This window comes from Amblyraja radiata, chromosome 40 (assembly GCF_010909765.2).
Source record: "Amblyraja radiata isolate CabotCenter1 chromosome 40, sAmbRad1.1.pri, whole genome shotgun sequence".
Taxonomy (NCBI): Eukaryota; Metazoa; Chordata; class Chondrichthyes; order Rajiformes; family Rajidae; genus Amblyraja; species Amblyraja radiata.
Genome location: NC_045995.1, coordinates 6433380 through 6450397, shown reverse-complemented (window position 1 = coordinate 6450397; position 17018 = coordinate 6433380). Strand labels below are relative to the sequence as shown.

The 17018-nt window shown below is 50.7% G+C and overlaps 1 protein-coding gene across 1 annotated transcript in view; it reads left to right on the top strand.

Moving 5' to 3' along the window:
- The window catches only part of LOC116967575 (solute carrier family 43 member 3-like), a 31111-nt gene extending 30203 nt beyond the window's left edge, over nucleotides 1–908 (top strand). The window contains exon 11 of the mRNA XM_033014192.1: nucleotides 810–908. Coding sequence (XP_032870083.1) covers nucleotides 810–908 — 99 coding nt within the window. The remainder of the gene's footprint in view (nucleotides 1–809) is intronic.
- Nucleotides 909–17018: the final 16110 nt, after the last annotated feature.

Sequence of the window (17018 nt, the reverse complement as noted above, 5' to 3'; positions counted from 1 at the left end):
CATGTATTTGTCCAACTGTGTTTGGCGTAATTGTACTGTCGTAATTTGCCGCTACTGTAGCTTCATCTGACAGCTCGGTCCAGACGTTGACTCCCGTCTGAATTAAATGTTCCCAATGTTGGGCGAGTCCAGAACCAGGGGCCACAGTCTTAGAATAAAGGGGAGGTCATTTAAGACTGAGGTGAGAAACATCTTTTTCACCCAGAGAGTTGTGAATTTGTGGAATTCCCTGCCACAGAGGGCAGTGGAGGCCAAGTCACTGGATGGATTTAAGAGATAGTTAAATAGAGCTCTAGGGGCTAGTGGAGTCAAGGGATATGGCGAGAAGGCAGGCACGGGTTATTGATAGGGGCCGATCAGTCATAATCACAACGGATGGCGGTGCTGGCTCGAAGGGCCGAAGGGCCTCCTACTGCACCTAGTTTCTAGGTTACTATGTTTAAAAGGTAGTACCGTTCAAACATTTAGAGAGGCGCATTGATATGCAGAGAACGGAGTGTATCACGCGCAGCCAGAGGTCAACTTAACTGGTCATGTTCAGCACGGCCACTGTTGGCTGAAGTGCCTCCCCCTGTAATGTTCTATGTTCTATATTCAGCTACTGTGACTGGTGTGTTGTCATTCACTTCTCGTTTAGGGAAAGAGTGTATCTTGTTTACTCTGTCTCATGTCCATTCCTATGTTCCATTTTCGGAGGTGGTACGGGTTGGAAATTAGAGTCCCGCCATCCTGTGACCCGGTGTTTGGTCCAGTTTGCTGTTTCTCCTCATTCCACCTGCTCATTTATCTTTATCTCCCTCCTGCTTCAGTTGAACATCGCGTTCATCGCCCTGGTAACCTTGGCCTATGCCCACCCAATCAACGTCTACTTCTACTGCCATCGGGCCAATTCTCAAAGGGCAATGTGAAGCCACACGTGGTCCAAGTGCCTACTTGAAATACAAGGGCTGGATTACGTCACTGATCCATATATGCGCACACAAAAGAATATATACAACTTTCTAAGATTTCAGATGTATTTAACTGAAAGGAAAATATGGAATAGTTTAAAGGATTGTGATCTTCCAAATGTATTGACAAATTTATCTTCGCTGAGGTACATGCACAATGCAAATCTCAGCGGGGTCAGAACCACATGGAGACAAACATATAAAATATACGCGAATTATATGTGAATTATATAAAGATTAATGGATGTAAAATTAGTTTAGAATCTTAATCAGGTTTTAGATGTGTTGTGGAAAACTCGCATTACACAGTAGTTTTCTCCAGATGTTCGGTAAAATTAAACAACGAGTGTTTTTTAAACAATGAACGGTGGAACAATTAGTCAGCAATTAGCAAATTTGTAAGAATCCCTTCGAATGCTCATGGCATTAACTGGTTTAATATCGGGGTAATATTGAAGTTTATCCAAGGAAAGGGGAGCTTTTATGTACTACACACCTTGCAGAGGTGCTGCCTCACGGAGACAAAGAACAGGGTTCGATCTTGACCTGAAGTGTTCGCTGTGAGGAGTTTGACAGCGCATGCTTCACTCAGGTATTCCGCTTAGCCTCTCGCATCCTCTTTCACCTGTGCGAGATTGATTACAGAGTCCGCCATTGTGCCCATGTACTAATTATTCATGAGTAATGTGCCAATGTACTAATTATTCATGAGTAATTATGGATCCTGATAGAACCATATAAAATGAGAGACAAGAATTCGGTACATATTCGGACCATTTTGTTTCCGAGGAAGCGCACATCAAAGGGTACATGAACTGGAATATTGAGCAAAATACTGGACCACGCACATTCTGTCGGCGACATGTCGCGCAGCTGATGGAGTTATTGTCTCAAACCGACAATGACTGGTTGGAACTGGGTCTTGGTGCTGAGGGGTTGGGGGTGTTTCAACTTATCTGTATGATCGTGTAATTTCCTGCTGATGCTGCAATTTCCTCCCACGTTCCAAGTTGGCGTTTAGAGGTTAAATGGCCGTTTTAAAACTGTACGTGGGATACTGGGAGTGGACACGAATGTGGGGTACCATAGCGCTAGTGTGACCAGGTGATCGATGGTCAGCGCGTGGACTACATGGTCCGAAGTGTCTATATCCACACTCAATATTTTAATTGAAAAACACTCTTCCCGTCCTATGGTGTCCGTCCCGGTGCTCAGCCAATTCTCCCACTATCCTGTTATTGTCCAACATTCACACCCTGCTCCATCCTCCACCACTCCCCACCCCCCACCCCCCGCCTTCCGTTTCCCTCCTCACTTCTTCTTTTCTGACACCCGTTGGACCTTTTCCAGCTCTTGTGTTTGTACCTTACTCCATCGATCAGGCAATCAACGACTCATTCAAAAAGATCCAATTATCCTTTGTCTGAATTTGGCCAGCCATCGCCTCTCTTTTATTGTTTATGCTGAGTGTCTCAGCTGCAATAACTGTCGGTAGAGTGAGAAGAGCAAGTAAGAATCTGTTTTTTTATATTGAAAAAGTTGTTTAGAAATCGGCGGGAGGAAGTTAAAGTGCTGCTTTGTCAGAGTTGCGAATTGTTGAGCAGGACATTCGGTGGAGCAGGCGTACGATAGGCTTAGTTGGCGAATGTGCCGAGCAAATAAATATGAAGCAAGAAAATCGTTGGTATTGTGTCTGCTGCAGAACATTTGGCCGGGGGAGAAGAGGAATCAAGAATCTGCTTTTTAACAGACAAATGATTTTTAAAATCGTCGGGAAGAAGTTACAGCGTTGCTGTTTCAGAGTTACTAATTGTGGAGGAGGGACATTAGAGTGGAGCGGGCGTCCAATAGGCTTATCTGGAGACAGTTTGTTGCAAAAAATTAGGAAGCCAGTGTAGCGAAGCGGCTTGTTGGGAGCGGCCGTGTTGACGTGAAGTGCCGCGTTCAGGAAACGTTCATCTTGAGGCTTTGAGCGGGTGGCTTCGGTGAAGGGCCGAGGAGAGAGGAGGGGACCTGTGAGACCCAGAGCAGCAGCAAGTAGGACGTTTCGCGAAAATTTGCGAGATACGCAAAGGAGACATGCAGCATCACGCAACGTGCTGCAGCTGCACGATGTGGGAGCTGGTGGACACATTGGTGAATCGTGGTGACCACGTCTTCAGCGAAGGCTGGTCGATTGAAGAACTCAGACTGAAAGGGGGCGCCGTGGAAGCTGAGCGTCAAACGCATCGGCACATCAGGGATGGCGAGAATTACCTGGACCCTGTGTTTTTGGAGGAAGTTACGCCCGCAAGAACAACTGCTTCCAACGTTGTCCGGAGTGACGTAGACGGTGTTACTGCTGGTGCGCAGGCAGGGGAACAGATGTGAGGACTGAGTTGGAGGACTGTAGGAAGGATGAGCAATTTGACCAGGGCACTGTGGATCGGGGGAGGAGGGGGCATTCGATAGGGAACTGTGAAGAAAAACGTAGTTGGCATCGGCAGGGCCTGATTTACAGCCAGATTTATCAGTTCTGAAACTTTTTAGATACCAAAAAAAATCAAGAAAAAAAACAAATAATGCCTTACTGTTGAAGAAAAACATTGGGCAAACGCAATAATTCCCAATATTTTCAAAGCCCCGATGCCAGCCGCTATGCCCCAACGCCAGCCGCTATGCACCGACGCCAGCAGCTATGCCCCGACGCCAGCAGCTAAGACCTAACGCCAGCCGCTATGCCACGACGCCAGCCGCTAAGCCCTGACGCCAGCCGCTAAGCCCCCAAGCCAGCCGTTAAGCCCCAACTCCAGCCTCTAAACCCCGACGCCAGCCTCTATACCCCGACGCCAGCCTCTATACCCCGACGCCAGTCTCTATACCCCGACGCCAGCCTCTAAACCCCGACGCCAGCCTCTATAGCCCGACGCCAGCCTCTGTACCCCGACGCCAGCCTCCAGAACTCGACGCCAGCCTCCAGAACTCGATGCCAGCCTCCAGAACTCGACGACAGCCGCTAAGCCTCAATGCCATCCGCTAAACCTCAACGCCCGCCGCAAAGCCCCAACGCCAACCGCTAAACCCCAACGCCAGCCGCAAAGCCCCAACGCCAGCCGCTAAACCCCAACGCCAGCCGCAAAGCCCCAACGCCAGCCGCTAAACCCCAACGCCAGCCGCAAAGACCCAACGCCAGCCGCTAAACCCCAACGCCAGCCGCAAAGCCCCAACGCCAGCCGCAAAGCCCCAACGCCAGCCGCAAAGCCCCAACGCCAGCCGCTAAACCACAACGCCAGCCGCGAAACCCCAACGCCAGCCGCTAAACCACACCGCCAGCCGCTAAACCCCAACGCCAGCCGCAAAGCCCCAACGCCAGCCGCTAAAGAACACCGCCAGCCGCTAAACCCCAACACCAGGCGCAAAGCCCCAACGCCAGCCGCTAATGGACAACGCCAGCCGCTAAACCCCAACGCCAGCCGCAAAGCCCCAACGCCAGCAGCTAAAGGACAACGCCAGGCGCTAAACCCCAACACCAGGCGCAAAGCCCCAACGCCAGCCGCAAAGCCCCAACGCCAGCCGCTAAACCCCAACGCCAGCCGCAAAGCCCCAACGCCAGCCGCTAAACCCCAACGCCAGCCGCAAAGCCCCAACGCCAGCCGCTAAACCACACCGCCAGCCGCAAAGCCCCAACGCCAGCCGCTAAAGGACAACGCCAGCCGCTAAACCCCAACACCAGGCGCAAAGCCCCAACGCCAGCCGCTAAACCCCAAAGCCAGCCGCTAAACCACAACGCCGGCCGCAAAGCCCCAACGCCAGCCGCTAAAGCACAACGCCAGCCGCTAAACCCCAACACCAGGCGCAAAGCCCCAACGCCAGCCGCTAAACCCCAACGCCAGCCGCAAAGCCCCAACGCCAGCCGCAAATCCCCAACGCCAGCCGCTAAACCCCAACGCCAGCCGCAAAGCCCCAACGCCAGCCGCAAAGCCCCAACGCCAGCCGCTAAACCCCAACGCCAGCCGCTAAACCACAACGCCAGCCGCTAAGCCCCGACGCCAGCCGCTAAGCCCCCAAGCCAGCCGTCAAGCCCCAACTCCAGCCTCTAAACCCCGACGCCAGCCTCTATACCCCGACGCCAGCCTCTATACCCCGACGCCAGTCTATATACCCCGACGCCAGCCTGTAAACCCCGACGCCAGCCTCTATACCCCGACGCCAGCCTCTGTACCACGACGCCAGCCTCCAGAACTCGACGCCAGCCGCTAAGCCCCAACGCCAACCGCTAAACCCCAACGCCAGCCGCAAAGCCCCAACGCCAGCCGCTAAACCCCAACGCCAGCCGCAAAACCCCAACGCCAGCCGCTAAAGGACATCGCCAGCCGCTAAACCCCAACACCAGCCACAAAGCCCCAACGCCAGCCGCAAAGCCCCAACGCCAGCCGTAAAACCCCAACGACAGCCGTAAAGCCCCAACGCCAGCCGCTAAACCACAACGCCAGCCGCAAAGCCCCGACGCCAGCCGTAAAGCCCCAACACCAGCCGTAAAGCCCCAACGCCAGCCGCAAAGCCCCAACGCCAGCCGCTAAAGCACAACGCCAGCCGCTAAACCCCAACACCAGGCGCAAAGCCCCAACGCCAGCCGCTAAACCACAACGCCGGCCGCTAAACCCCAACACCAGGCGCAAAGCCCCAACGCCAGCCGCAAAGCCCCAGCGCCAGCCGCAAAGCCCCAACGCCAGCCGTAAAGCCCCAACGCCAGCCGTAAAGCCCCAACGCCAGCCGCTAAACCACAACGCCAGCCGCAAAGCCCCAACGTCAGCCGCTAAACCCCAACGCCAGCCGCTAAACCCCAACACCAGCTGCCATGCCCCAACGCCAGTCGCTAAACCACAACGCCAGCCGCCAAGCCCCAACGGCGGCCGCCAAGCCCCAACGCCGGCCGCCAAACCCCAACGCCGGCCGTTAAATCCCAACGCCAGCCGTTAGTACCTCCACCAATGTAAAGCACTTTGGTCAATGAGAGTTGTTTATTAAATGTGCTATATAAGATTCGATTAGATTAGATTAGATTAGATTATACCTTTAATAATCCTTTACAGGAAATTACAGTGCCACGACAGCTTCAAGACAGACATAACACCACACATTTCCTCAAATGGCTTCCATACTTAACAAGTTAAAATACAAGTTAAAATACAAGTTAAAATACAATTAATTTAAAAAAAAGTGCAGTTATTTATGCGCATTATATAACCTTAAATAAAAGTGACTTGACTTGACCAGCCGCTAAACCCCAACACCAGCCGCTAAACCCCAACACTAGCCGCGGTTGGATCGTCCAGTGACAGGCTCCAATGACAAGTCCACGTGGTGGGGCTTAAAGTCAGTCTTGAGCAAGGCCGCCAGCTCCATGATTTTTGCTCGCAGTGGCGTATTAACTTGTCTGTATAACGATGTCTCTCTGGCTTTGGTCTTTAAGTAGATGGTACAAAGGTAAGAATCCATTTAGAATCCTCAGGTTTAATGGGGATAAATCGTTAGGAAAGATTAACCTGGAGAGATAGTCCCCAATGGCCAAGTCTAAAAACAAAGGCACTCAGCAAGTCAGGTACCATCTACCTGAACATAAATGGACAGAGATCATTTCAGGTTCGGACCCTTCACACAGATGAAGTGGGGTGTGGAAAACTGGAAGAGGTGGGAGCTGGATAAATTGTGGCAAGTGATGGGTGGATACAGAGGAGGGGCGATTGGCAGATATGTGGAGTAAGTGACAATGAAAAGAGACAAATATTGTCAGATAAGTAGAAGAGCATTGAAATGCAAAGCCAGAGGGAGGGATATGGGTGGAAGGGAAAGAGGGAAATCGTGGGGATGGAAGATATAGACAATAGACAGTAGGTGCAGGAGTAGGCCATTTGGCCCTTCGTGTCAGCACCGCTCGCTCGAAGGACAGATGATCGTACAGAGGGGAAAAGAAAGTTACAGAGGTGCTGGGGAAGTGTGCTCACCAGAGTGGGGGTGCAGGAAAGAAGAGGGCTCCCCCAGTACTCTCCTTTCACATCAGAGTCCAATACTTCCCTGTCCCATTATACTTACACATCCCGCTGGCTTTACATTTCACACCCCTCCTTCTGACACATTCTCTCCGCTTGTCACCTCTATCCTTTGTCACTTATTCCACCCATCTACTAATCACCCCATCCCCTCACCTGTATCCACCCTTCTTTGCCCGGCTTTTCGCTACCCCACCCTCTTTCCCAGCTTTCTCCCCCTACTCCAGTCTGAAGGCTTCTGATCAAATACATCTGCCCATTTCATCCACAGATCCCTGAAACTGAGTACTTTTGCTCAAGATTCCAGCACCCTCCATGCAAGAACCTTCTCCAAAAAATTTGGAAAAGCCATCATTAATTTAACACATTTATCCCATTAAATTGAAGAGGGTTGGAAATAAGTGCCTTATCTTACTATGACATCCATAAAGACTAAATCCAGGTAGACTTGAAGTTATGCTGAAAAATAAAATTAACATACCATTTTAATGTTCGAAATGTTCCAACGTCCTTCACTACAAATAGACAAAATGCTGGAGTAACTCAGTGGGTTGGACAGCCTTGGGTGTGAAGATTCTAGTCCTCAAGGTAAAAACATCTGGACAATGCCTGGAGAAGGATCTCCAGTGTGTCTCTGCAGTAGCGACTCCTACAGGTTGGACCAATATTAAGGTAGTCTAATATTTATTGTCCTGTCCCACGGCATGAGTTAATTCCAAGAGCTTTCCCGAGTTTAAAAAAAATCAAACTCATGGTAAGCACAGAGAATGAACGTCCGAGCTCGGGGACGTCTCTTAGCGGCTCGTAACGCTAACGGCAGGTACTCAGGAAGACTCCCTAATGGCAGTTAAGCTCGGGAAGACTCTTGAAGATTTTTCAACGTGTTAAAAAATGTCCACGAGAGCCCTGAGTACCGACGAGCGGGCATTACCGTAAATCTCCGAGTTCGAATCAGGGCAAACACGGGAGAGATCTTGGAATGAACTCATACCGTGGGACATGGCTTTTAAACTAAAATTCTTTAAGGTCTGAAGAGTCCCAATGCAGAATTACCAATCCATGTTCTCCAGCGATGTTTCCTGACCATCGGCGTCAAACTAGTGTTTAAGGAACTGCAGATGCTGGAAAATCGAAGGTAAACAAAAATGCTGGAGAAACTCAGCGGGTGTGGCAGCATCTATGGAGCGAAGGAAATAGGCAACATTTTGGGCCGAAACCCTTCTTCGGACTTTTTTTAAACGTGGCTGTGGTATCTGGTCTGGGTTAGGATGCGGTCGTAGAATTGGAGGGAAGGGGGAAATCACAGAGGGGGGGGGGGGGGGCAGTGAGAGAGGAAGTCGTTAAACTGTCTTCGGAGGGAGGAGGAGAACTTCTTCAAAGTAGGCATACCTTGAGGAGATTTCGCAGTGTCAAAACTAGGTCCATATATCAGATGAGCGTGCAGGGCAGCGGATCAACATGCAGTGGGAGTGTTGACCACAAATCGGAGCGACCCGTTATACGAATTCACTGCACGGAGTGCTGTCTACAAATTAGATATAATTGTTCTCTTTACTGCAAAATGGTTCTTTATTACTCTGTGACCCGTTTTCTTTCCCCATAATATACCAATTGCCCAGATGCCAATTTTGGTAAAAGCCCTGAAACCAGGGAAGATTTGGGATGAAAATCAAGGAAATACAGGTGCTGGTATACAAAAAATAGACAGCGCTAGAGTAACTCAGCATTCAGCATGCATCTCTGGAGGACATGGAAGGTGACGTTTCACAGGGTGCTGGAGTAACTCAGCGGGTCAGGCAGCATCTCTGTAGAACATGGATAGATGACATTTCGGGTCAGGACCCTTCTTCACATTGTACTAAAAGAAATACATTAAGACCAACTAAAATATGGGTGGCACAGCAGTCGAATTAGTGTCTTACAGTAGCAGAGATCAGGGTTGGATTATGATCTCAGGTGCTGTCTGCAGAGTGTGTATGCTCTCTCTGCGACCAGAGATTTTCTCTGGGTATCTACTTTCCTCCCACATACCAAAGATGTGCAGGTTTGTAAGTTAGTCGGCGTCTATAAATTGTCCCTAGGGTAGGTTAGAGAATGGGTGATTGCTAGTCAGCATGGATTCAGTGGGCCAAAGGGCCCATTTCCATGCTATCTCTCCAAACTAGGGACTACTGGAATGGGCTGGATTAATAAATTGTAATTGGCTTAAAGTAAAGGCCATGAATATTAAACTCTAACATTAGCACTAATTTAACTAGGGAATATAACTAGGTCTAAACAGAGCTGGAGGTACTCAGTGGGTCAGGCGCCATCTGTCTGAACACAAAGTGGATGGACAGACATTTTGGGTCAGGAACCTTCTTCAGACTGATGGAGTAGGGCAGGGAAAGTGGGGAGAGAGAAGGGAGCAGGACAAAGACAAAGCCCGACGAGTGATAGGTGGATACAGGTGAGGGGGATGGTTTTGGCAAATGGATGAAGTGATAAAAGGCTGGAGGTTAAACGGAGACAACGGTTTTCAGCTAAGGAGATGGGGTGGAAGTTTGCAACCAATCCGCCCTGTTTCGACAAATGCAATCAACCCGGTGTGCATAATCAAATAAGATCATAAAGAACAAGTTGTCTTACAACTTTAGGCTGTGCACGCCATATGCAAGAAGATGAAGTAAGGCAGATGGGAGCATTGAAATGTAATGCCAGAGCGATGGATATGGGTGCAAGGGGAAGGAGGAAAATATAAGATTCAGGGATGAGAAAGGAGCGTACAGAGGGGTAGGAGCAGTGACTGAGGTTTTGGGGAAGTGTGGTCACCAGGGTGGGGGTGCAGGGTAAGAGGGGAGGTCCATCAGTATGCTCATCCAGCCCGACACCTGGAGGCCGTGGGGACGATGTTGTCGGTTACTGTTGCGATGAAGTCCGTGACTGCTTCCGCGAACTCACTGACGTCGCTGGAACTTGCTTCGAACATATGCCAGTCGACATCACTCAGTGCATCTTGCAGCATGACCTCTGACTGGTCGGACCATCGCTTTACGTTCCTCGTCTCTACCGCTTCCCGAACTATCCTCTGTTTATACTCCGGCAACAGGAAAATGGCAGCGTGGTCAGATTTTCCTAGGGGAGGGAGTGAAACGGCCTTAGAGCCTTTCCTAGACGGTGTGTAGCAGTGGTCCAAAGTCCTCTCCCCCCTGGTGGCACACGTGATGTGTTGGTAGAAGTTCGGCATGACCTTCTTGAGATTTGATTTATTAAAATCTCCAGCCACCACCATAGCCGCATCCGGTTACTTGTTTTGATGTCGACATAGCACATCGTGTAGGGCCGAAAGTGCCACGTCGGTGTCCGCCTGCGGTGGAATGTAGACGGCTGTGACGATCACTGAGCCGAACTCCCGGGGAAGGTAGAATGGGCAGCATGAGATTGTCAGGTGCTCCAGGTCAGGCGAGCAGGAACGGGAAAGCATCTTGATATTTCCAGGGTTGCACCAGTTGTTATTGGTCATGAAGCAGACTCCTCCACCCTTGGATTTCCCAGATGCTTCTGTTCTGTCAGCACGGTGGACATTGGTAAATGGTAATTGGTAGGGACTTGAAGAATACAGTTGAACAGAGGGATCTGGGAATAACCGTGCATAGTTCCTTGGAGGTGGAATCTCATATAGATAGGGTGGTAAAGAAAGCTTTTGGTATGCTAGAATTTATAAATCAGAGCATTAAGTATAGAAGCTGGGATGTAATGTTAAAATTGTACAAGGCATTGGTGAGACCAAATCTGGAGTATGGTGTACAATTTTTGTCGCCCAATTATAGGAAGGATGTCAACACAATAGAGAGAGTACAGAGGAGATTTACTAGAATGTTGCCTGGGTTTCAACAACTACGTTACAGAGAAAGGTTGAATAAGTTAGGTCTTTATTCTCTGGAGCGCAGAAGGTTAAGGGGGGACATGATAGAGGTCTTTGAAATGATGAGAGGGATAGACAGAGTTGATGTGGATCAGCTTTTCCCTTTGAGAAAAGGGAAGATTCAAACATGAGGACATGACTTCAGAATTAAGGGACAGAAGTTTAGGGGTAACATGAGGGGGAACTTCTTTACTCAGAGAGTGGTAGCGGTGTGGAATGAGCTTCCAGTGGAAGTGGTGGAGGTAGGTTCGTTGGTATCATTTAAAAATAAATTGGATAGGCATATGGATGAGAAGGGAATGGAGGGTTATGGTATGAGTGCAGGCAGGTGGGACTAAGGGAAATAAGTTGTTCGGCACGGACTTGTAGGGCCGAGATGGCCTGTTTCCGTGCTGTAATTGTTATATGGTTATATGGTTATTGAAGGACTCGGTTGGGCAGATAACCTGATCCGGAATCAGTGAGGTCAGCCATGTTTCAGTCAGGCAGAGGATGTTGCAGTCCTTTATGTCCCGCTGGAATCTGATCCTCGCCCTGAGGTAATCCAGCTTGTATTCCAGGGACTGGACATTTGTGTGTGTGTGTGTGTGTGTGTGTGTGTGTGTGTGTGTGTGTGTGTGTGTGTGTGTGTGTGTGTGTGTGTGTGTGTGTGTGTGTGTGTGTGTGTGTGTGTGTGTGTGTGTGTGTGTGTGTGTGTGTGTGTGTGTATGTTTCTATGTTTCTATGTTTCTATGTCTCTGTTTCTATGTTTCTATGTTTCTATGTTTCTATGTTTCTATGTTTCTATGTTTCTATGTTTCTATGTTTCTATGTTTCTGAACACTGAATTCGACTAGTTTTCCAACAGGCAGACCAACGAGAGGCTACATTGCAATATAGTTCCAACGCTACTTGTGTGTGTGTGTGTATGCATATCCATATATATGTATATGTATATGTTGTGGCGGCTCCCAAGGGTCGTGCCACCATAGTGTCGAACCCCTCGGCACAGGAGTGGTTCAGTCCGGAGGCGGCCCTTAGCCGGAGGCTTTAAAGGCAGGGGTTTGGGTGCCATCTTCCTCTCGTTTGGTCTTCCCTACAACCGGGAGGAACTGAATAAAAAGTGTCTCTCAAAACACGACTTCGTTCTTAATTCCGAGACCACGCACTACAATGGTGACCCTCGACGCTCCATTGGCGTCATGATGGAGAACAGACAAAGCCCTACCTCCTCATAGGCCGGCCCGGCCCTGTCTCTGGACGCGGTCTCCATAAAACTGCTCAACTTCTGGACCACCCGGCCGCTCATCTGGTTCCAGCAGGCTGGGGCCACAATTCTTTCCAAAGTGGATCTGGTACGGGGTTATAATCAGATCCCAGTTCACCCGGATGACGTGCCGAAGACGGCGATCATCACGCCATTCGGGCTTTACGAGTTTACTCGGATGCCGTTCGGCCTCAAAAACGCAGCACAGGCCTTTCAGCGCCTCATGGACGGGGTTTGTCGCGGCCTCGATTTCGTGTTCGTGTACCTGGACGATATCCTGGTGGCCAGCCGCTCGCAACAAGAACACTGTGCTCACCTTCGGCAGCTCTGTCAGCGGCTCAGCGAGCATGGTTTGGCCATCAACCTGGACAAGTGCCGTTTTGGGGTGAACGAAATTGACTTCCTCGGCCACCGCGTGACTGCGCAAGGCGCGGTTCCCCTGCCTGACAGGGTCGACGCCATCCGCCGGTTTTTGTCGGCATGGTGGCATTCTACCATCGATTCGTGCCATCCGCGGCCCACATCATGCGGCCCCTGTATCAACTTATGGCGGGTGGGCAGCACAAGAGCGTTGAGTGGACCCACGAGGCGGAGGCAGCTTTTGACGGCGCGAAGGAGGCCCTTGCTCGGGCCGTATTACTGGTACACTCGCGGGGAGATGCCCCGACTGCTCTCACAGTGGACGCCTCGGAGTCGGCGGTTGGTGCTGTGTTGGAGCAGCTGACGGGCGGAGGTTGGCGGCCCCTGGCCTTCTTCAGTCGGCACCTCAACCGTGCGCAGACCAAATACAGCGCGTTCGATCGTGAGCTCCTGGCTCTGTACCTGGCTGTGCGCCATTTTCGTTACTTCCTGGAGGGCCGCCCGTTCACCGCCTACACCGACCATAAGCCGCTCACTTTCGCCCTGCAGAAGGTTTCCGATCCCTGGTCCGCACGACAGCAGCGGCAATTGGCCTACATATCGGAGTACATGACATCTATCTGCTACATCAAGGGGAAAGAGAACCGGGTGGCCGACGCATTGTCCCGGCCCGCTATCAACGCCGTGTTCGAGGTGGCGCCCGGAATGGACTATTCTGCTCTGGCGGCGGCACAGCTCACGGACGATGAGGTGCCCGCCTACCGGACTGCCATCTCCGGCTTCCGCCTTGAGGATGTCCCTCTCGGTCCTGGGGGACTGACAATCCTGTGCGATGTGTCGGCCGGTCAGCCGCGCCCCATCGTACCTGCCACCTGGCGCCGGAGGGTGTTCGAGGTGATCCACGGACTGGCTCACCCATCAATCCGGGTGACAACGGCACTAGTGGCTGCTCGTTTCATGTGGCACGGTCTGCGCAAGCAGGTTGGCCATTGGGCTCGCACCTGCATTCCGTGCCAGACGGCAAAAATCCAGCGCCATGTCCGCGCGCCTCTCTAGGAGTTTGGTCTACCTCACCGGCGGTTCGACCATCTCCACATAGACATTGTAGGGCCTCTCCCGCCGTCCCGGGGCATCACCCACCTGCTTACAATGGTGGACCGCTTCACGCGGTGGCCGGAGGCCATTCCGTTGACCGATACTTCAACGGCTACATGTGCTCGTGCGTTGTCCGCGCACTGGATTGCTCGCTTCGGGGTGCCGGCGCACATATCCTCAGACCGGGGGCCACAGTTCACCTCCGAGCTGTGGTCAGCCATGGCTCGCTTGCTGGGGGTGCGGCTACACCACACCACGGCTTACCACCCGCAAGCTAACGGTCTGGTGGAGAGATTCCACCGGCAGCTGAAGGCAGCACTGAAGGCACGACTCTCCGGCCCGGACTGGATGGACGAGTTGCCGTGGGTCATGCTGGGCATCCGGACTGCTCCCAAAGAGGACTTGGCGTCATCATCGGCGGAGCTCGTTTACGGGTCGCCACTCACGGTGCCCGGGGAGTTCGTGCCGTCGGCGCCGGGGCAACAGGGAACGCCCTCATCCACCCTAAAGCGCCTTCGCGAGCAAGTTGGCTGGCTCGCACCCGTCCCGACGTCCCGCCATGGGACATTTCGCCCACACGTGCCATCAGCCCTCAGGGACTGCCCGTACGTCTTCCTGCGCCGTGATGCCCACCGGACTCCACTCCAGAGGCCGTACGAGGGTCCGTTCCGAGTGCTGGAACACGGGCAGTCGACTTTTGTCCTGTACATGGGGGGCCGGCCGGAGGCAGTGTCGATCGACCGTTTGAAGCCGGCACACCTGGACATTGACCAGCCGGTGCTGGTTGCCCAACCTCGGCCTCGAGGGCGCCCCCCTTCACGGCTCCCTCCGCCTGTCACTCCACCTGTCCTCCCGCCGGTCCCTCGTCCTGTCCCTCCACCTATGCCTCCGCAAGCCCCACGAGCGGCTAACTTCCGCACGCGGGCCGGCCGGGTCGTTCGACCGCCGGTGCGTTTCGTGCCTCTGGTTCTGGGGGGGGGGGGGGGGGGTCCTGTGGCGGCTCCCAAGGGTCGTGCCACCATAGTGTCGAACCCCTCGACACAGGAGTGGTTCAGTCCGGAGGCGGCCCTTAGCCGGAGGCTTTAAAGGCAGGGGTTTGGGTGCCATCTTCCTCTCGTTTGGTCTTCCCTACAACCGGGAGGAACTGATTAAAAAGTGTCTCTCAAAACACGACTTCGTGCTTAATTCCGAGACCCACGCACTACAATGTATGTGTATATGTATGCGTATATATGTATATATATGTATATGTATATATATGTATATGTATATATATATGTATATATATATATGTATGTGTATATATGTATATGTGTATATGTTTATCTATGTATATATATGTATATATATGTATACGTGTATATATGTGTGTGTGTGTATATATATATGTATATATATATACACACACATATACACATATATATATGAAAAAAAGAAGAAAGAAACTAGAGAAATATGTCGTCAAGTCACTTTTATTTACATAGCACATTTAAAAAACATCTCTCGCACAACGCCACGCGTTAGGCGTACATAGAAACATAGAAACATAGAAATTAGGTGCAGGAGTAGGCCATTCGGCCCTTCGAGCCTGCACCGCCATTCAATATGATCATGGCTGATCATCCAACTCAGTATCCCGTACCTGCCTTCTCTCCATACCCTCTGATCCCCTTAGCCACAAGGGCCACATCTAACTCCCTCTTAAATATAGCCAATGAACTGGCCTCGACTACCCTCTGTGGCAGGGAGTTCCAGAGATTCACCACTCTCTGTGTGAAAAAAGTTCTTCTCATCTCGGTTTTAAAGGATTTCCCCCTTATCCTTAAGATGTGACCCCTTGTCCTGGACTTCCCCAACATCGGGAGCAATCTTCCTGCATCTAGCCTGTCCAACCCCTTAAGAATTTTGTAAGTTTCTATAAGATCCCCTCTCAATCTCCTAAATTCTAGAGAGTATAAACCAAGTCTATCCAGTCTTTCTTCATAAGACAGTCCTGACATCCCAGGAATCAGTCTGGTGAACCTTCTCTGCACTCCCTCTATGGCAATAATGTCCTTCCTCAGATTTGGAGACCAAAACTGTACGCAATACTCCAGGTGTGGTCTCACCAAGACCATGTACAACTGCAGTAGAACCTCCCTGCTCCTATACTCAAATCCTTTTGCTATGAAAGCTAACATACCATTCGCTTTCTTCACTGCCTGCTGCACATGCATGCCCACTTTCAATGACTGGTGTACCATGACACCCAGGTCTCGCTGCATCTCCCCTTTTCCTAGTCGGCCACCATTTAGATAATAGTCTGCTTTCCTGTTTTTGCCACCAAAATGGATAACCTCACATTTATCCACATATTACTGCATCTGCCAAACATTTGCCCACTCACCCAGCCTATCCAAGTCACCTTGCAGTCTCCTAGCATCCTCCTCACAGCTAACACTGCCCCCCAGCTTAGTGTCATCCGCAAACTTGGAGATATTGCCTTCAATTCCCTCATCCAGATCATTAATATATATTGTAAATAGCTGGGGTCCCAGCACTGAGCCTTGCGGTGCCCCACTAGTCACTGCCTGCCATTGTGAAAAGGACCCGTTTACTCCTACTCTATGCTTCCTGTTTGCCAGCCAGTTCTCTATCCACATCAATACTGACCCCCAATGCCGTGTGCCTTAAGTTTGTAAACTAATCTCTTATGTGGGACCTTGTCGAAAGCCTTCTGGAAGTCCAGATACACCACATCCACTGGTTCTCCCCTATCCACGCTACTAGTTACATCCTCGAAAAATTCTATAAGATTCGTCAGACACGATTTACCTTTTGTAAATCCATGCTGACTTTGTCCAATGATTTCACCACTTTCCAAATGTGCTGCTATCCCATCTTTAATAACTGACTCTAGCAGTTTCCCCACTACCGATGTTAGACTAACTGGTCTGTAATACCCCGTTTTCTCTCTCCCTCCCTTCTTAAAAAGTGGGGTTACGTTTGCTACCCGCCAATCCTCAGGAACTACTCCAGAATCTAAAGAGTTTTGAAAGATTATTACTAATGCATCCACTATTTCTGGAGCTACTTCCTTAAGTACTCTGGGATGCAGCCTATCTGGCCCTGGGGATTTATCGGTCTTTAATCCATTTAATTTACCCAACACCACTTCCCGGCTAACCTGGATTTCACTCAATTCCTCCAACTCCTTTGACCCGCGGTCCCCTGCTATTTCCGGCAGATTATTTATGTCTTCCTTAGTGAAGACGGAACCAAAGTAGTTATTCAATTGGTCCGCCATATCCTTGTTCCCCATGATCAACTCACCCGTTTCTGACTGCAAGGGACCTACATTTGTTTTAACTAATCTCTTTCTTTTCACATATCTATAAAAACTTTTGCAGTCAGTTTTTATGTTCCCTGCCAGTTTTCTTTCATAATCCATTTTT